This window comes from Lentinus tigrinus (genome assembly GCF_003813185.1).
Source record: "Lentinus tigrinus ALCF2SS1-7 unplaced genomic scaffold L226scaffold_5, whole genome shotgun sequence".
In the NCBI taxonomy this organism is placed as follows: Eukaryota; Fungi; Basidiomycota; class Agaricomycetes; order Polyporales; family Polyporaceae; genus Lentinus; species Lentinus tigrinus.
In genome coordinates, this window is record NW_027137914.1 from 1,319,068 (window position 1) to 1,337,272 (window position 18,205).

An 18,205-nucleotide genomic window follows, 5' to 3' on the forward strand; every position below is an offset into this window, starting at 1 on the left:
CGCGTGATGCTCAGCATAAGTATTAGCAATCCTCTCTGACGTCACGAACCACTGCCCGGTCTCTCGGCTAGGGCCATGGGCGAAGTTGGTTGACTACTTACGCCTTCATACGCGGCACGCTTCGTTCTCCGTTGGAGAGCGCACATCTGGCACACTCAGGTTTTCCCAAGCCGAGTTCTGGGGCTCGCATCATCTGTTAGACCTCCTGTCCCGTGCAAGTTTCGCATCTCGCTTTTAAGTCCAGCGAGATGGGTGCTCTAGAGTCCATGCCCCTTCCCCCTCCCGCAATACACGATGGGAGACGCCGATTGGGATCCCTCCATGAAAACTCACGCGGAACTTGTGCCGTTTGTGACAGAATGGCCATGTGGCGAGATGGGTCAGATAGACGTCGTATCTAACCCCACGCCCTGTCCGTCGCCCTTGCAGCCTTTGACACTCCTAGTATGTTCGTCACCGTGCATATTCGTTCAATCTTAGCTCATACCTTTCACGCAGAACTCTGAGAATTGGTCGCCCACCGTTTCGTGCGCGTTGGGGTGTCATTCTGTCGTCTCTCATTCAGGAAACAGTCCGGGCACCACGTTGGCGTCTGTCTCCACGGCGTTCAATCTAAACTCTAGACTGTTGCCTATCCCGCCGGATATCGTCCTGGTCACGCTCGATGGCGTTCTCTTCTACGTGCACACCAAAAAGCTGCTGCGCAGCTCATCGAACAGGTTCAACGGGCTGTTATCTCCGAAACGAGAGGCCCCGCTTCACCCGGAAGCATTGTTGTCGGTTGATGAGCACTCGTCCGTGATGAATATCGTTCTCCACTCCGTATACAACCTCTCATGTGCCCATTACAACCATTCTCTCGAAACGCTCTGCGCCGCAGTTGACGCTATGTCGAAGTTCGGCATCTCCCCTCAAGAACACGTCGTTCCGACAAAGCCGCTGTTCGCCCTTATCCTCAACCAAGCACCCCTCCAACCCATCCTAGCATACTCCACCGCTGCGTCCCATGACATCGCGGAACTCGCGGTAGCGGTCTCCAGCCATACTCTGTCGATAGATCTCCAGACTATCACATACGAGATCGCAGCGAAGATGGGGCCCGTATACCTGCGCCGCCTGTTTTTCCTTCACCTAGGGCGCCTCGAGGCGTTGAAGACACTTCTGATCTCTCCACCCCCCCTGCATCCGTGCACCTCAACCTGTGATTTTGGGGACCAGAAGCGGCTCACGCGCGCGTGGACACTCGCGTCCGCCCATCTCGCCTGGGAGGCGCGACCAGGTACGTGGTCAGCTCCGCCGCAATCTGTGCCTGATCGACCGCTCTCTCTCTCTCGTGCAGACCTCTCCGTGAGCGCGATCGAAACTGTGCTCTGCCCGCTCGCGGACCATCTACCCTGCGAAATGTGCAAAGAGAACCTGGCGGAGCGCATCAAGCAGCTTGTCGTTCAGTGGTCGATGGTCAAGGTTCGCCTCGTTGCCCGGGTTGCGTCACTTTAGGGTTTGGCTAACGGAAACCCTCTCCTTGTCCTCGGGCACAGAGATCAATTTGACTTTGACTGAAACGCCGAGGTCTAGCAGTCAGATCCTCGACAGATCTTCGCTCGGCCCGGACCAGTGTTGTCGTGGAGCAAGCTGTGGACTGAAGTACTCCGAGTGCCAACCCCGACTCTCCACTCATCAGCGGGCAGTGCAGGCGGGTAGAGTGTAGAGTACTGTACCACGCCCAGTTGCCGCGTCACCGCTTTTCCCGTTCCCTTTCGTCTTTCGTTTCCCGTGCAGCCTCTTGGGGGAACACGAGACATGCGTCCATGTGTTAAGCTAGGGTCTGCGACCTGCCAGTGCTTTGATGCCGACCCGGATGTCGCGCTGTGTACCAATGTAGTTTCCTATGTATTGTATGAGTACGGTTGACATCCGTCTAATACGAACATACTTCGTCGCACTTTTGAGTAGTAACCGGCCGCACGTAAAAGACCGTCTCAGCCAGACGTACAGTACGTGCCGCAATACGAGATGGCAAAGGAACACAACTTCAATTACACGTGAAGGTCTGCTCGCACAAGTCAACCGGACGCAACGACGACCTGGTACTGGACCGGGCCGTTGATGTGCATGCTATCCACGGCCCCACCAGTCTTGAGCGCATGCGCCTTCATGCGCTCAACTTCCGCCATGATCATCGCGTCCTTGCCCGCCCGCGTCCTGGGCGTGAACCGTCTGCGAGGCGCGGTGATCGTCCAGTCTGGCAGAGAGTCGACGCCGAGCGTCTGGAGAATCTTGGTTTCTATGAGGGACTGGTGCGAAGCACGTATTTACTAATGAGCAGGCTGAAAGAGGGGGGGGGGAGGAATGGACTTTTGTATGCGATGCACTCACGTAGTCGGCAGGGTCGCTGCGGTTAAGGTTCAGTGGTTCTTTGAGCGTAACAGGAGGGTTCGTGATGAAGCGGGGGATACGCAGGTGGTTCTTCGAGGCCGAGTGGGGCTGCGCGGCCGATGCACCATGAATGAGCACTTGGGCCGGCCCGACAGACAGAAGGCAATCAGTTCCTACCATGAATGGATGCAAGAGGATCACATCTCCCGCCTCCCCGGTCAGCTGCACGAAGGTTCAGCCACTGCAACAGTTCGACCAGTGTTTGCCTACCTCCACGAAATCCTTGCAGCTCTGTATAGAGCATATCGAACGGCTCCCATCAGGATCTCGAGGTATCTCGCACACGCCCTCGGGATGCTCGTACAGCCTATACGGGATAAGACACCCATCAATGTGACGCACGATGAAAGCCTCCATGACAGTGAAATGCGCACCATTGAACGACGTTCTTGATACCATCTGGAGCGATGTAGGTCGCTCCCGCGCGGGGTTTGATATCGTTGAACAGGACGATCACCTCCAGTCCTTGTTCTCCAGAATCTAGGAAGTGTCTAAACCTGCACGGAAACGTTCATTGACAGTATCCCTAGAACCCGGATGACCATTCTCACCAGTCTCCGTCACTGACGGTAACGTCAAATGAGCGAGAGGCAAGAAGCGGGCAACGATAGAGTCAACGCACATATGCCAGGCCCCCAGGTCCTCTGGCTGGATCGTTTTCTGCGTCCCGTCGTGAGCATCGTGCCTGAGGGGAAGCGCGGACGAGCTCACCTGGGTCCACTCCTCCGATCCGAGGTTGACGATCAGACTGTCCCCACAGCTCCCAAAGAGAGTCGGATCGATTCGGTCTTCCCCTCCAAGCAGCTCGCCTGTAGGTATGTATGCAACTCAGTTACCCATTTCAGCAGCGATCGTCTTGGGACTGCGCACACATCGCACCCCAAGCTTGCGGCATGAACTCCTTCGTCGGGACCTCGCGATGACGTGGCATGTGGATCTACGGGCGAAAACGTGCGTCCTTCACCGTCTGCACGTCGGAAATACAGTAGGTTGCGAGTTCGCCCACGTACCGTATGGTTTGTCCACGTCGACTTGTCGTCCGGATCGTACCCCAGCCTGATCCACACGTTCTCGGTGAACGCCTTCAGGTATTCCTCCTTAACAGCCTTCGGTATCTTGACCCATCCATACTGCAGGAAGTGCTCGCGCTGCTCGGGGGTGAGATACTTGTACTCTGCGATTGCCATCGGAAGGACGAGCGTTGTTCGTACTGGAAGAGTGTCGAGTGTCGAGGCTTGGGACGCACCGCCCAACACCATCTCCAGAGATCGCTATCCGGGGCACGGTCCGCGGAGAGAGCCCATATGACCTCTGCTGGGATGTGCTGCGGCCGGCGGCATGATGGATTTTCATAGCACAATTCACTGAACTGGATCTCGGCAAAACATCGAAGAAACGAAGCACTCGTGACCCGAGAAAAGCATGTTGAGCATGTAACAATACAACAAAACGCCTGCGTTGAAACTAACGAATAGAAGATCCTGGAACAGAGACGTTGATGAGCTCACGCGCAGAAACCAGCAACGACTGGGCGGCGACACACCAAGAAACACCATGCACCCGTAGTGACGTAGTACCGTTCAGTTCGGATTGTTGATGGTCCACTGTCCGTGCACCTCCCTCAGCAGCGTCAGATACTTCTCCACAGTCATCTTCGGGGTGATCGCCGGCTTCTCATCCAGCATCTGCACCACCCTCGGGTCCTCGCCGCGCGTCCCTCCCGGGCCATACATCGTCGTAAGCACCAGCGTCTCCGTGCATCGGTCGCCCCACGCCAATGGGAGGTTGAACGCACGCATGACCTGCGCCTTCGTGATGATGACCCCTCCCGCGCCCTGGAGGTCCGCAGGGGTCGGCTGGCGCTCGAACCGGTCGATCACGCGCTGCACGTACTTGTAGTGCGGCAGCATCTCGCGCATCGTGAGCATCTGCTTGCGGTGCTCGACGAACGCCGCCCACTCGGGCTCCTTGTCGATGATGTTGCGGATGTGCCGCCCGATGATGTTGTCCAGGTCTGAGGATGCCTGGCCGGAGAGCGTCGGGGTGACCGTCATAGCTGAGGGCGGAATCGTCGTGGGCATCGTAGTGGACGTAGAGACGGAGGAGAGCGAAGGTACACTCGGTATTTTGATCTGGGTCGAGGGGCTCTCGGACGTGACGATGTCACTGGGTTGCGGTTGAGTCGAGGAAAGACTGAAGGGTCCAGCGTCGTATCGAGAGAATGGATTGGACGAAGAGGTGGATCGGGATGTGGAGGGCTTCTTCGTATCGGGGTTAGCATAAGCAGCGAAACCAGTCGTCGAGGCTCCGAAGCCCGATGAAGACGAAGCGAATCCTGCTGCTGTGGTGGCAGAGGACATGAATCCTGACGAGAAACCCGTCACGGGGGATCCGTTCGACGTCGAAGATGTCCGCGAGTGACTGAGTGGATAGGACCCCGGCTGGCTCGGTCCAGGAGAAACCGAATGCTCTGTATGCGATGTCATCTGCGGGGCCGTCAACTTCGTCTTCTTCTGCGGCGAGCGCCCAGAGACCGAAGACGAAGAGGGCACACGACGTGGTGAAGGCCCGCGGGGAATCTGCAACTCCAGCTGCGGTTCAGGTTGTGATACCACGTGTGTCGGCTGTGGTGCAGAGACCTGAACGGGAGCCATCACAGGAGACATCGGGGCGGGTTCCGGGGGATGCACTTGAGGGGGAGGGGACGAATGCGAAGGTGTCCTAGACTGCGTAGACTGTCGTGACGATGACAGCCTGCTGGTGAAGGGTGGAGAGAACGCGTTATGAGATTGTGCCTGTGAGTAGCTCTCCGAGGTATAGGACCGGGTAGACTGGACGGATTGCATGCTCGAAGAGCGGGGGCGCTTCTTGGATGCCACGGCGATAGTGCTATGGTCGAACTTCTGTTCATCCGCTGCAGGCGAGGGATAGTCTTCACTGCTGAACAGACTCGAGTGGCTGGGCCGCTTGTGTCCTGGCAATGACATCGGCGCTCGGGCGGGGGATGGAGTTGTCATGGGATCAGTAATAGGAGTCAGCAGCCCACGCTCGAACTGAGGTGGAGGAGTAGGAGGTGCGATGGGCATGCCAGGAGGCGGAGGATTCTATGGCAGGTCATTATCGTTAGCATGCGTTGCCGATAGAGGACTATGCGAACGCACATCTTCTATGAAGATCTCCAATGTCCTCTCCGGCGTGACCTTGAGATTAGCAGATTGGCAGACTTGCTCGCCATCCTCGGAGATCCTCAAGAAGTATTGCTTGTATTTGCCTCTCAGGGTGTATACCTTCGCACGTCCTGGTACCGACTCAGCATATAATACAGGGATGCGCTCGTAGGCGGTACTCACCGTCGATCTTCGAAGCTCCTCCCTGGAGCTCGTTGGTCACGTCCTGCGCATCGGCCCAGTAACCCGCACCATCTTCCTTGAGCGGAACGGGAACTTCCGTCAGCATGCTCTCTCCGTCTCCGTTCCGCCTATCTTCGATCAGCAGTGTCAAGACACGACAGACCCGGACGGAAGCCGGCGCTGCGTCAGCCTGGGGTGGAGGCTGTTGCTGAGGCGGAGGTGCTTGGATAGGTGCAGACGAGTACTGGTGGCGATGAGATCGTGATTTGTGTCGTTTCTCGCGTGGAGGTGCATGAGAGAGGGTGTGAGGAATAGGTGTCTGAACGACCTGATACGCAGGTTCAGGGTAGTACGATTGAGGTGGACCTGCGTCGAAGTAGTTGGACTGATAGGGATCATGGGTGTCGCTGTAGTGTGATGAAGTAGGATAGGAGTAGTCTGTGGGGTACATGTGGGTATCTTTGGTTTTGCTAGAGCGTGAACGACGATCGTGTTCGTTTAAATTATGTGAGGAGGTAGTGTAACGAGAAGAGGTGTCGCTGCGATGTGGTGTGGATGAGTGAGATGGAGGTGTCGCGTTAGCGGATGCGGCTGCTGCTTGCTTCGCGCGATTAGCAGGGGCACTCTCGCGTATCTTGTCGTAGTCGTAGCGATAGTATGACGGTCTAGGTTGGAGGTTGGGATCTGAAGGGGTTTGAGCAGGCGCGCGGTGGCGATTAGGATGGGAATGGGCTGGCTGTGGCTGGGTGCTACTCGTTGGTGGGGGACCGACGTCAGCTCGATACGCCGCGCCGTACGGACCGCTGCTCGTATTGTAGGGTGTGCCTCCCGCACCGGGATCGTTCGCATAAGCGTTGATGCGAAAGGCTTTCTTCTTGTGAGCGTCGGGAGGATATTGAGTGGGATGTGGTGGAGGGGGGACGGGGACATGAGGCGCCGTTTGAGGATATGTTCCTTTGTCCCTCTCCTTCCCTTTACGCGAGGAGCCCTTCGACCTTTCATGCGCGCCCTCTTTTCCCTTGCCCTTTGAGGATCTTCCCCTCTGGGCATTCGTCAAATCTTCGATGGGTGTGTCTCTTGGAGCCGACGGATGATAGCGATGAGTAGGCGGAGGGGAATGGGATGGGTAATAGGATGGGGGACTGGAACTGGCGCCGAAGCCAACCGGTTGGCGCAGTAGCGGGGCAGGAGACGGGGCAGGAGATTGTAGAGAAGACGGGTGAAGCGTACTGGAAGGACCCTGCCATGGGCTCGAAGACCCACTGCCAGCATCTGAGCTTGGGGAACGCGGCCGATAGCGCCTCTGCGAGACATCGTCAGGACGTGTTCAGGTGCTAAAATCTCAAGGAAACGCACCGGCGAGGGCTCCCTGCTGCTTCTGCGACAGCATGCGTGAGTTCAGAACGCCCAAGCTCGCGAGGACAAAGGTAGACTTACGAGGAATCGTCGCTCATCTCGATTACACAGTTTACGTTCGGGAATTGTGACAAAGGATGGAAGGCTGAGAGAGAAAGCGTCAAGAGCAGAACGAAGTCATAAGTTAGAGCAGAAGCTAGGCATCAAGGAGGGGTGCCCGTCCCAGCAGATGAGGGGGGCAAGTCGTCCACGACGACCTCAACGACCTCGGGGACTATGGTTCGGTTTCGCCATAAACGGGGAACAATGGCAGAATACACGGTCCCGTGAGCGTCACGTGCCAGGCGCGTCCATACAGGAGACGCCGAGGGGAGATCGCGACCCTCCAACAAGTTAGCCACATAGCGCATACGTGCAGAGTAAATGAGGTACATGCATGGTATAAGCTAAGGAACTGTGAATATGGCCTGGTAGAGCTCCGCCTTTGCGTACGCGCAGCCAGAACCTAGAAGGGAGGCACACGAAGGAATGTTGGACGCCGAGCACCGGGAGACATTCGAAACAGCCTCAAGTACTTCTTGAGCTTCTCAGGAATAGACCTAACTCGCATCCTTTATATGGTTCCCACACTCCTGAGAAGAGCGCGGGTGTCGTTCGGGTCTGTGCCCTTGCTATTGAGAATTGCTTGCCACGTCCACAGGGTCTGTGAGGTCGGCCAGGAGGGGACCATCAAGGGTGGATTTGCTGTTGATGACGACGATGCTGGTCACAGCGAGCCTCATACTCTGGATTCGACCCCGAAGCTCCGTATTGGGATAGCGGTAGGACTATGGGAGGGATCCTCGGAGTCGTGCTGTGACCGGTGCTTCGCTATCTTGGTACAGCTTCAGGAGTGAAACTGTTACACAGTAGGTTACCCGCCCACATCGTGTAGTGGTAGTGGTTAACCTTGAAGTGTAGTTCAAGAGCCCAAACTGGAAGCATCGTAGGCGCTGGAGATCAATTGTGACGTCATCAATTATTGAACGCGCAGTTCTGAATAGCGCGTTAGTTACTCAGTATTCTCAATGTCCGTCGTCGACTCCTGGTTCATAATACATACGAACGGTAAGTTCGGTAAATACAAAGTACGCATCATGATTCTAACGAGGAAATCACAGCTCTCAACTTGAAAACTCAAAGATATCGGACCATGCACTAAGCTTCAAGGTGAAGAATGCAGCGCGATAGCGTCTCAGTCACGACTTGGGCTCAAATGATTCACAACCTCGTTTTTCGCGTATGTTGAAATGTTGGAAGTCATAGATGCATTCTGATCGGTTGATCCTCAGCGATCTATATGCGCAGTGAGTGGGAAAATCACCATGACATTAGAGCCACGTAGCGCTTGCAGGGCACCTGCCTCTTTGTCTCGAACCTCCAACACTGTCATGTCCGTGCACGCCAATATTGCAAGCCTCGCTCGAGCTGTAGAGCTCGAAGGCCGCTATTTGAGGTGAGCATTATATCTCTGTACGAAGTAGCTCTTGTGGTATTGACTGTGATGTGAAGTCTGGCAGATGTAAGTCGTACTTCTACCGGTCTCAAGCTTCGAGCTTCAATCCCCGCTATCTTCTTTGAAAACCGCCTGAGCTGACATCCGAAACTTTTCCTCCATTTGTATAGGCTATGTCAGCCGCGGAGGCTCTGCGCAATATTGCCTCCCAGTTGCACTATCTAGCCAATGTGTTCTCGCCAATCAATCAGATCCCTCACGACCTCCTCGTCCTCATCTTCAAGCGCGTATCCGGGGCGGCCGATCAGAGCTCCTTTGCATACACCCTGGGGCATGACCCGGCTAACAAGGAGGCCTACATCGATGCGCGCGCTGTGCTTACCCTATCTCATGTCTCCCGTCATTGGAAACGCACGATGCTCGAAACCCCTACCCTTTGGACCCGGATCGATGGACGACGTCGCGAGCTCCGGGAGGTATTTATGGAACGTGCACAACCAGCCCCCGCCTCGCTATACCTGCACGCAAAAGCAGAGGAGCTTGCAACGCTTCTGAGCACCACGCCAGGGGAGCGATTGCGTCGGCTGGATCTGACACTTGATTCCGGGTGGTCGGTTGATGACTCGGACATGGCCCTGTTGACGACCTACGCCGCGCCCAACCTCGAGTGTCTCACTATCAGTGCGAACAGAGAGTATAGTCCTGTTGAGACGGTCAGCGCACTCGTACGCGTTCGCATTTTGGACCGACAAGCAGACTTGCTGAAGGCGCTCGCCCTGCACTTCATCAGCGGATGGATGCCGTCCAACTCCTTTCCGAGTCTGACCCACCTACACCTGACGTTCGCGGTGGACACAGATGTTGGGACACCCGGACTCCTCACATTGCTCGCCAGCGCGCCTAATCTGGAGTTCGTCCTCATGGGCCAACAGTTGCTTCTGCCCGAGGAAGAGCTGCCCCGTTCGGACCCGGTCGTTCTCAGCCGCCTCCGCTCCCTCACCCTCGTGCGCTGGGCCTATACCCGTGTCATGAACCTCCTGAAGTGTTTGGTCTTCCCAGATCAGTGCTTCGTGCGTCTCAGCGACATTGGCCGGGTACCCGGTGAACCTGCCCCCCTACCAGACGTCGCATCGTTGCATCATGCGACCAAGCTGGATCTCCTGTCTACAGATAATGAGGGCCTGCTTGTCGCAGACAACGATACATCCGGTTTCTGGATACAGGCGTATATGACAGGTGACACTACCTGGGACCAGTGGTGCTACCGCATTCCTGCGATGATCACCTTGTCTTCCATCACCTCACTCCATGTCAATTTCCACAACACCCACACCTTCTGGCCCTCGATAATGCGACATCTATCTGCTGTGACAGAGCTCAAGGCTATCGTTGGGAAACCGAGCGAGCACAGCAGTGTTCAACGGCCAATCAATACGATGTGCGACGTCCTCTCGGAACAGCCGATCTTGCTGCCATCTCTTCAGGACCTGTATGTACAAGGCCTCCCCGACGACAACAGCATCGGAGCGTATTCCTCCCGGCTGGTGGACATGGCGGCATTCCGCGCCCGCGCCGGGCATCGTCTCCGTCGCCTCACCGTCCAGCCAGACCCGAGCATCGCTCAACCGTTCATCGAACAAACCGTTGCCACGTTAGGGGAGAATGTCGACGAGTTCGCGCTGGTAGGCCCCGGGAGTCCGCAGCTATGCGAGTTCAGGATGCGGGATGTTTGGCACGTAAAAGGGGCGGAGCGGTACTGGCGGCTGGATTTGTGGCATGAGCTGAAGTACTCTGGACCACTTGAACGGTACTGGTGACCATTCGTCTCATAGCGCTTTTGGGGCATTGCTGGTGGTGTGTGCGTTCGCGTATGCATTGTTTAGCTTGAGGGTCGATCTAGATATTTTCTTTCGATGGCAGACGATTGGACGGGGGCGGAGTCCCATAGATCTTTGGATAGGAAGATGCAGACCACCGATCCGTATAGTGGCAATCATCCTGACGCCCCGAACACGGGAATCTTTCTCCTCGTCTCTTAGTGAACAGGCAGATCTTCATGCTGACTTCGCTTCACTCCCGAATGCATACGAGTAGATACAAAGGACGATACGGAATCAAATGCGGAATCTTCTGAAAGCATACATTGCATCGACAATCTTCAACCGAAAGATTTGCGATTCTTCGGACCATCATCACACATCTCGTCTACCGTTACGGCTCCCTTTGACTCGCGAACGTCACTGGTGCTGCTCGGCCCCATATCGTCCTGCGGAGGATGAAAGTGAGTCGCCGTCGCTACACATGATGTGTTCCAAATACCTGAGGTAGACTGAGCTCGATGATACGATCCCTGGCCGCCGAGGGAACGGTAGATTCGCTCGCCGTCTGGCGCCGTCCACTGGGGATTTCCATGGGATATTGTTCAGGGAACTCAGCCACACCTCCGAAGGTATGTATGCCTCGTTTTGAGAACGAGGTCCTGGCGTTCATTCTGAAATGATGGAGTGTCCTGTCACGTTACTGCCCACGGTGGTAGGTCGTCTGCAATGACGTACGTCGCGAGAACAACGTTCCCGTATACTGAGCGATATCCGAAGTCAGTTGTTGCACTAATGATGATAAACCACGGTTTGAAGATACTGACATCGCGTGTTCACTATGGCTACCATCGCGTAAATGAGGTTCAAGGGGTATTTGATGGCCTACACGACATGCGAGAGTCAGATCGACAGTGAATCCAGGAGGTCCGCTCACTAGAATCCACAGCACCACATGGAAAACACTATCGTGCAAGCTTAGTGCCTAATGGGAGTCAAAAGTACGCATGCACATACCCTGTCAAGAGACCTGCGATTGATCGTGAGTACACAGACAAGCACAAGACAGCACCAGAGTCGCACCTGTGTTGATAGTATACATCGTGACGACCGATATCAGAGAGTCAGTACTGCGTCATCTCGCGTCAGAAGCCTTAGAAATCCGTCGAGCGGAGAAGTCTTACTGCTTGAAACCAGTCCGCCTTCGACGCAGGGCGTAGATCAGCACGCTGGTTAGCAACAGGTCGGCCACGGTCGATACTATGGAACCTGCCGCCGCGAGCCACTACGAATTATCATGAGTTACCGGGCCGCAAGAGAAGCTTAAAAACTACATCAGTGACTCGCCGTGACCTCCTCGGCTTTCGTGAACTCCTTAAGGATGAAACTGCATCCCAGAATATGCACCAGTTTAAGTCAGTCGCTGGCTCGAACCTTGGTCGCAGATTAACGCACGCTCGCGCGGTCGCAACTGCATCGATAGCTGCCAACATTCGTTCAGCCAATATCAGCGGTCGGACAAGGGTCATGGCATTGACCGAGGAACGCACCCATCGCCGCAACGAAAAGCAATCCCTACCAGAACGTGAATATGAGTCGTATTCGGGCAAGGCGATGTACTCACAGCTACCAAAGCTACGGGCCTGTAGCGACGTCCAACTTCACGTACGGTCAGTTTGGCCAACGGTAGCCCCGCTTCAATATCCTGAGGATCTTACCAAGAAAGACTCGACGAGCAAAGAAGCTTGAGCCAATGGCGAATCGTCAGTGCTGTCGGGTGCATCACGGTACGATGGCTAACCTTTGCGCAACGCCGATAGTCAAAGCCTATACATGCCAAGCAGCATGAGCGAGGAACTGGCATTTATGGGAATACGCTCACCGATGCGAGCGGTGTCAGCTGCGCTAACTGTTAACCATGCGAGAGTTACTAAAGTGTGATACACTTACGTCGATGGACCTTCCAGGTATGTATATCTTCGTGGGCCTTTTTTCACACTATCAAACAAGTATGCACTCACCAGGTGGTGACAAGGAGCCGTAGTGGGGCGAAGTAGTTCGTGACGAGATAATGGTAACTGCCAAAAATTGAGGCCATGCTCGTCGCACACAAAGTGCTATGACCGACCATGTGTGTATGTTGAGGATACTGAAGACCGTTTCGAGGAGCCTGTATCCATTGCCGTCAGCCACCATGCGATCGACCCCTGCCAGTGCGTGGGACTGACAGAATTGCCGCTACCTGGCCGAGACGTCAACGTTCGACGCGCCCAGAAGACACATCTAAACGAAGACCACATACTAGGACTTTCAGCACCATGCGATCCTTGGGATACAGACGATAGTAATCGTGAACTTGGTACAGAAGCATACCGTATAAGCTAAGACACCCGTTAGCGACCAGGTCAGAGGATATCGCGCGATGGACGTACAGCATTCCCAAGAAGGTTCCGAGTAAATAGGCACCAAAAGTGTTATCGAGAGCCGGCACTGTGAACAGGGACGCTTCAACGCTCATGGGGACGTTCATGGCGGGCAGCTTTGCGAAGAAGGGAGGGCGGTCAGAGTGGTTTAAAAGCGGAAAGCCGTCGCTCATTTGGGTTGAGCGCGCAAAGATACGCCACTCGAGCGCTGCAGAGTCGGACAGAGAACGCTTCGAAATTCAGGGCACCACAGACTTTGATTGAAACCGACAGTCAAACATCGAGGGTGGGAATACGTGCGCCATACTGGAATGAAGTTCTCGAGTCCTCACTTAGAGTACTATTGTGCACGAGACTGTTCTCCAGTATGAAGGTCGACTTGTCCATCATACCCCAGAACTGTGCAGGTAACACGGACGACACTCAGTCAGCATTACTGCTTGCCCCAAAGCTTTGCCTCGTACCTGGTTCATCACCGGTCTCTCCACTGTCTGATACACTGTCATGTCCGAAGAGCTTCTTCCGAGTGTGACCGGGAGTCGGGGATAACTCGCGGGTTCGCTGTGTTGTATCGCTCACGCGCGGGCATCGACATTGAGACGTCTCGCTTCGATCGTGATAACGGGAAGTATTCTAGATACCATAGCATCCAGGATTCAAGGTACACTCCAAATCACATAGCCTCTATGCCAAAGAGATACCTGACGCGCTCAAAGATGAGGAACGTCAAGATTGTATGCGTCCCAAGCTGCGATGAACGTCAAATCAGCCTTATTTCCAATTGATATCCTATGAACATCATACCCTGGCCCAACACATGCCGAAGCCCTTAAAGAATCCGAATGGCCCTTCATTCACCATGATCTGTCTAATGCAGTCGAATGCACCCTTGTATTGGTGCGTCTTGTCATTCATGAGCCGTACCTTCACCACGTCTACCCTCGTGCGTCAGAACGTCGTACAGTAAGGCCGCGGCCCAGTGAGATTAAGTTCACTCACCGACCGGGTTCGATGTCACCGAACAGAAGAAGCTGTGTATCAGAGAAGTCAGCCTCGGCATCACCTCGCGATGGCCACGGCACCACTCACCCAGCAAACGTGCTGGCGACGAAGTGCAACGGAACGCCCTCCTTCATGATACCCCGCTTCTTCATCGACTGTTTGATCTGGTCATAGGAGCAGATCTGAGTCGCGGACAAGACGATCCCTCGAATGGTCGTCGCCTCGACACCGCGGTATAGCGCACGCAAGCCTCCGTATATCGGAGAAGCACCAGTCGTTATGGCTTTCTGCGCGCCGTCTTGGTATATCGATGCGAAGGCGTGCGGCAGGTTCCGGTAAGGGTTTCCGTTAGGGTAATAGGCCTGCATACGAACTAATGCGAGAGCGTCAGCCAGGAACACAGTACAGATGAAGAGCCGCACCCTTGACAAGGTCTGCCGGATTTGCCAGTGCGCTCCCAATCGTGGCTGCAATACTCGCAGCTGCGATCTTCAAGGCGAGCCCTTCGCGTGTCAGCGCTCCCTGAGATACGTCGTGAAGACTAGGAAAGGTATACGGGTAAGCCAAGTAGGGTACCAATCGGAAATAGCAACTGACGTGTCCTTGAAGTACTCATACGTCCCCATACGGATACCCGAATACACCAGCTCTCGGAGCATGCTCGCGGATATGCCCCCGGTAAGGCTCAAGATGCCCTCTGTGCGAGCCATCTCCACCCCCACAGACAAGAATGAGCTTCCACGAGCTCCTGGTGCTAAGGAACGGTCAGACCTCGCTCCTCAAGCGATTCCCTGGAAAAGCCATACCATGTGTCCGTAGCTGCTGTCGGACCTAACAAATGTAGGGTTAGCAGTGCACAAGAAAATTGCGCAGGCGGATCGCACCTTGATACTATGAACGGAACATAGTCAGTAGGTTGGCAAAGCGCATAACACTGCTAAAGCTCACATGTCCGTAGGGTTGCAGAAAGCCGAGGATGCCATGTCTACAGAAGAGTTAGCCCGGCCAAGCCAGAGTTGCTCATCAAACGGTGACATACTACTGATGGCGGCGCCAACGAACTTGAGAGCATACTGAGAATTGTGGATCTTCTGCTCGACAACCGCGACTTTCTCCTCGAGAGGTGTCACCGTGATGGTAGTCGGAGCAGATGCCATGATTGCGATGGCAGACGTCGGCAAGTTGGCAAACTGCGGGCCCACGGCGTGAGAAGCCCCCGCTTCTAATCCTCCTCGGGGAGGAGGCTTGTGAGAGAAGAGGTGAGAGTTAGGGAGGGTACGACGTTTCTGGGTCTCGTTATACGCGGACTTGAAATTCGGAATGGTGTCTACCCAGCCGGAGGACGACTTAGCTCGTCGTGGAGGATCAAGTGACCGCGGTGGCGGTTTCATGGCATCGCGTTTGCCGGCGCTCGGCCCCCGTCCTACCGTAGAGCGAGGATTACGAAACGTGACGAACGGTCATTATCTTGTTGGCTTTCATCTTGCATGGCAGGAGGCACTGAGACAGAATGAAGCAGCAAACACAGACATAATTCGGATGATGGATTGCACAGCGATTCGGAATAGGCAGCCGAAGTTGATGAATCATCGCGCGCGGTCGGGAGACCGACCACGTATTGCCCTAAGCTTTATTGGGAGGCATAACAGACGAGCTTCGGACTTCGTGAGTGCTGGGGGGTGAGCACGTCAGTGAACTGTGCTGTCGAGAGGGAGCCTGAAGACAGTATGTATCTGTGTCATGATGGTCGTAACATAGGACAAACTACAAAGGCGCTTGTTGAGGTGACGTTGGAACTTGAACTTGGCGCTCTTTCAGCTTCTCAACCTTCTCTCGACCACCATCATCTCGTCTGAGTCTGGTTTCTATCATAATATAAACTTCAAGGCACCCATCGATGTTCTGCAGAACTGCAAAATAGACGACTACGCTTCACGGGTTGCAAGCCAATGACAGAAGAAGAACCGGACGAATCACCGGCGACATGCATACCATCAACGAGACCTTGCCAGACCACTTCGACCTCTGTGACTACAACCGTCATGCGGAGGCGGACCTGGTCTGCGAGGGACTGGCGTGAGCTCTTTCTAGTTACTGAGCTACCGCGGTCCAGATTCAGCCGCACCCCGACGACAGATTATCTACACCACGGTCCACATCAAGATACCGTATTCCTACTCGCAGTTCTATCTCAGCTTCTTCAACACACGTCAGGACGCACCTGTCAATCGCCTCAAGGCTATTCCATCCATCCTGTCTCAAGCGAACATCCTGATACCGGGGTATCGCCCCCATGTGAGGGGCGGACACGAGCGTATCTCAGTGTCTGCAAAGACGGTCGTGAGCTCGTCACTTTCGCCGTGACTCTAACGCAGGCACGCCGCGGCATGAATTGTTCGACGCTTGGACATGGAACACTATTATCGATGTCCCTTTACCTACCTCCTCTGTCGGGAATCGTCGGACACACTCAGTGCGATGATGAAATGCTGATGAACTAACTGTCCGGTGTACAGCGTACAGGTGCAGGTGCTATCATGACGCATATGGCATACTGTGGCATAATACCACGTCCCCGCCGTGGAATTGCATAGGTGCATATCTGGAACAAACATGGGTGAGTGCCTGCTATTCGCTCATCCCCAGTCAAAACTCACCATTGGGCCGAACTACTGACTCTGCCGCTCCAACAGGTCGTTGAGACATCGCGCGACGATGCCCACGCCTTCCTCGATCGCCTCTCTGTCCACCTCCTCCACGCGCGCGGATAACCGCCCAAAGCGATCTGGGTGCCATCGCTTCAGCGCATTCCGGATCTTGTCGCGCCGCGACTCTCCAGGGTGCAGCGGCGACAGGACAAACATCGCGACCTTCGAGGGCGTGATGTCCTGCAACGACCGCGGCTGCGAGAACATGGGCCACGGGATGTCGCGAAACCCGAGCGTCTCAGAAGAGCTCAAGAGTTCCGCCCACCGCGCCTCGTATCGACGCCCCGCCTCCTTCTCCGTCTCTCGTCTCTGACTCTTCAACGCTTCGCGCTCGCGTTCCCGACGGAGGCGCTCACGCTCCTCCTCGACCCGCTTTCGCCGCTCGTACGCAGCCCGGTGCCGCTCCGTCTGTCTCCGGTACTCCTGCAGTCGCCGCAGCTCCTCCTGGAACGTGTCTTCCGCCTCGTTCTCCCAGCGCTTCCATCGCCGCTCTGACTCCGTCCACCGTGCGCGCACCTCAGGTCGGTGGAGGAGGAGCTGCTCGAAGGTCGGGTACGCGCGGCGGCCTGAGGACAGTATGCGGAATGCGACCTGCTCGCGGGCGACGTCGCGCGCCTGCTGTTCGTGCACCCACCGGACGGTCTCCTCGTTCTCCTTCAGCATCTCAGCGATCTGCTGCTCGAGTACCCACGCGTACGTATGGGGCATGCGCGCGTACGGCTCGGCGTCTGAGGAGTCGTACCCGTACTCCTCGTGTGCGGGGACGTACGGCGTGCCGACAGTGTGGGAGCGACGCATGGAAGGATGGGGATACCGTGATTGGGACGAGCTCGAGGAAGACGCGGGGTACGAGGCATGGATGTCGTCGGTGTAGTACTTTGGTGAGTACGCGTAGTGCCGGGAGTAGTATGTGGGCTCAGGCGAGGGCGTGTAGAACATCGTGCCTGGAGAAGATGATAACCAGCTAACAAGAGAGATAAGCGACAGGTGTTGGCTGCGAGCCAGTAGCGATTGCAGGGTGAGGCGGAGGGATAGGTATGTTCGCGGGTGGCGAGAAGCTCAAGCAGGCGATGGCGATGGGACGCTGCGGATGCTGGGCACGCACATATGTACCCTGCCGGAGCTCGGTGGCGGTCGCGAGCTGGAGTGCACGTCTGCAGCTCACACGCACAAAACATATCGTGTTCAGGGTGCTGCAGCTGCGCGCTTCCTTCGATGCCCTCTCGCCTCCTTGTCTCCTCGTGCCGGAAATGGCATTCTTGCCGCGCTAGGCAGCCCAAACGGTCGCTCGTTCCCTCTCGCCCGGTCCTGTCCGCCTCGTTCGCTCCGTAATCCTTTATGAAGGTGTTCTAGCTAATCGCCGTCCATACAATGAATGTACCCCGCTCGAATGGCCTTTCGGGACGATGCGCCTTTCCCTTCGCCCCCTCCTTTATTCCCGGGCGCCTCGCTCCGTCGCCCGAGACCCTTTCCCTGAGCGCGGTTCGCCGTCCACAGAAGTAACTTTACTTTCCCTCAAATCATACCCACAACAAGTGTCGTGACGTATCAGATGCACCGCGTCGTGGCAGCGCTTCCAGGCGATTCGTAGGATGAACGGGAAAACACAGCCTTCAAA

General features: G+C 55.6%; 9 protein-coding genes across 9 annotated transcripts; 3 read left to right on the forward strand and 6 right to left on the reverse strand.

The window, feature by feature from the left end:
* Positions 1–37: 37 nt before the first annotated feature.
* Positions 38–1,534, forward strand: L226DRAFT_296722 (uncharacterized protein). The gene is made up of 2 exons (XM_067673669.1): positions 38–444; positions 499–1,534. Exons 1-2 carry the CDS (start codon positions 295–297, stop codon positions 1,495–1,497), a joined length of 1,149 nt encoding a protein of 382 aa, XP_067539127.1. The 5' UTR covers positions 38–294; the 3' UTR covers positions 1,498–1,534.
* Positions 1,535–2,063: 529 nt separating this feature from the next.
* On the reverse strand, positions 2,064–3,623 carry L226DRAFT_457171 (uncharacterized protein; the record flags this gene model as incomplete). The annotated part of the gene is made up of 10 exons (XM_067675354.1): positions 2,064–2,294; positions 2,377–2,484; positions 2,554–2,598; positions 2,647–2,743; positions 2,811–2,933; positions 2,988–2,999; positions 3,059–3,096; positions 3,148–3,245; positions 3,307–3,373; positions 3,447–3,623. The coding sequence occupies 10 exons, from the start codon at positions 3,621–3,623 to the stop codon at positions 2,064–2,066; spliced, it is 996 nt and encodes a 331-aa protein (XP_067539128.1).
* Positions 3,624–3,824: 201 nt separating this feature from the next.
* L226DRAFT_296731 (uncharacterized protein) lies at positions 3,825–5,963 on the reverse strand. Its single transcript, XM_067673670.1, has 4 exons — positions 5,787–5,963; positions 5,598–5,723; positions 3,980–5,540; positions 3,825–3,917 (listed from the first exon to the last, which is right to left on the reverse strand). The coding sequence occupies exon 3, from the start codon at positions 5,520–5,522 to the stop codon at positions 4,017–4,019; it is 1,506 nt and encodes a 501-aa protein (XP_067539129.1). The 5' UTR covers positions 5,523–5,540; positions 5,598–5,723; positions 5,787–5,963; the 3' UTR covers positions 3,825–3,917; positions 3,980–4,016.
* On the reverse strand, positions 5,541–6,237 carry L226DRAFT_457178 (uncharacterized protein; the record flags this gene model as incomplete). Its single annotated transcript, XM_067675355.1, has 2 exons — positions 5,541–5,734; positions 5,787–6,237. The coding sequence occupies 2 exons, from the start codon at positions 6,235–6,237 to the stop codon at positions 5,541–5,543; spliced, it is 645 nt and encodes a 214-aa protein (XP_067539130.1).
* A 1,976-nt stretch (positions 6,238–8,213) lies between these two features.
* On the forward strand, positions 8,214–10,758 carry L226DRAFT_610453 (uncharacterized protein). Its single transcript, XM_067686154.1, has 5 exons — positions 8,214–8,249; positions 8,303–8,421; positions 8,474–8,637; positions 8,694–8,703; positions 8,808–10,758. Exons 2-5 carry the CDS (start codon positions 8,359–8,361, stop codon positions 10,452–10,454), a joined length of 1,884 nt encoding a protein of 627 aa, XP_067539131.1. The 5' UTR covers positions 8,214–8,249; positions 8,303–8,358; the 3' UTR covers positions 10,455–10,758.
* A 37-nt stretch (positions 10,759–10,795) lies between these two features.
* Positions 10,796–12,984, reverse strand: L226DRAFT_568179 (uncharacterized protein; the record flags this gene model as incomplete). Its single annotated transcript, XM_067684142.1, has 21 exons — positions 10,796–10,903; positions 10,957–11,128; positions 11,193–11,217; positions 11,282–11,339; positions 11,392–11,419; positions 11,472–11,484; positions 11,538–11,584; positions 11,639–11,739; positions 11,808–11,841; positions 11,910–11,937; positions 12,005–12,029; positions 12,079–12,113; positions 12,173–12,198; positions 12,256–12,281; positions 12,337–12,354; positions 12,405–12,414; positions 12,476–12,532; positions 12,583–12,624; positions 12,683–12,696; positions 12,757–12,835; positions 12,887–12,984. The coding sequence occupies 21 exons, from the start codon at positions 12,982–12,984 to the stop codon at positions 10,796–10,798; spliced, it is 1,044 nt and encodes a 347-aa protein (XP_067539132.1).
* A 566-nt stretch (positions 12,985–13,550) lies between these two features.
* Positions 13,551–15,036, reverse strand: L226DRAFT_457781 (mitochondrial carrier; the record flags this gene model as incomplete). Its single annotated transcript, XM_067675396.1, has 8 exons — positions 13,551–13,625; positions 13,682–13,812; positions 13,877–13,908; positions 13,967–14,252; positions 14,302–14,420; positions 14,477–14,650; positions 14,828–14,864; positions 14,919–15,036. 8 exons carry the CDS (start codon positions 15,034–15,036, stop codon positions 13,551–13,553), a joined length of 972 nt encoding a protein of 323 aa, XP_067539133.1.
* A 521-nt stretch (positions 15,037–15,557) lies between these two features.
* L226DRAFT_296827 (uncharacterized protein) lies at positions 15,558–16,436 on the forward strand. The gene has a single exon (XM_067673672.1). It carries the CDS (start codon positions 15,829–15,831, stop codon positions 16,378–16,380), a length of 552 nt encoding a protein of 183 aa, XP_067539134.1. The 5' UTR covers positions 15,558–15,828; the 3' UTR covers positions 16,381–16,436.
* On the reverse strand, positions 16,355–17,814 carry L226DRAFT_531901 (uncharacterized protein). The gene is made up of 2 exons (XM_067680166.1): positions 16,537–17,814; positions 16,355–16,481 (listed from the first exon to the last, which is right to left on the reverse strand). Exon 1 carries the CDS (start codon positions 17,524–17,526, stop codon positions 16,549–16,551), a length of 978 nt encoding a protein of 325 aa, XP_067539135.1. The 5' UTR covers positions 17,527–17,814; the 3' UTR covers positions 16,355–16,481; positions 16,537–16,548.
* Between the last annotated feature and the right edge of the window lie 391 nt (positions 17,815–18,205).

Excerpts from the sequence above, each read along its gene's own strand:
- L226DRAFT_296722 (XM_067673669.1), top strand. The coding sequence starts at position 295 with ATGGGAGACGCCGATTGGGATCCCTCCATGAAAACTCACGCGGAACTT. Across the intron at positions 445-498 it reads TGCAGCCTTTGACACTCCTA|AACTCTGAGAATTGGTCGCC; the intron begins GTATGTTCGTCA and ends CCTTTCACGCAG.
- L226DRAFT_296731 (XM_067673670.1), bottom strand. The coding sequence starts at position 5,522 with ATGCCCATCGCACCTCCTACTCCTCCACCTCAGTTCGAGCGTGGGCTG.
- L226DRAFT_610453 (XM_067686154.1), top strand. The coding sequence starts at position 8,359 with ATGCAGCGCGATAGCGTCTCAGTCACGACTTGGGCTCAAATGATTCAC. Across the intron at positions 8,422-8,473 it reads TTCACAACCTCGTTTTTCGC|CGATCTATATGCGCAGTGAG; the intron begins GTATGTTGAAAT and ends GTTGATCCTCAG.
- L226DRAFT_296827 (XM_067673672.1), top strand. The coding sequence starts at position 15,829 with ATGACAGAAGAAGAACCGGACGAATCACCGGCGACATGCATACCATCA.
- L226DRAFT_531901 (XM_067680166.1), bottom strand. The coding sequence starts at position 17,526 with ATGTTCTACACGCCCTCGCCTGAGCCCACATACTACTCCCGGCACTAC.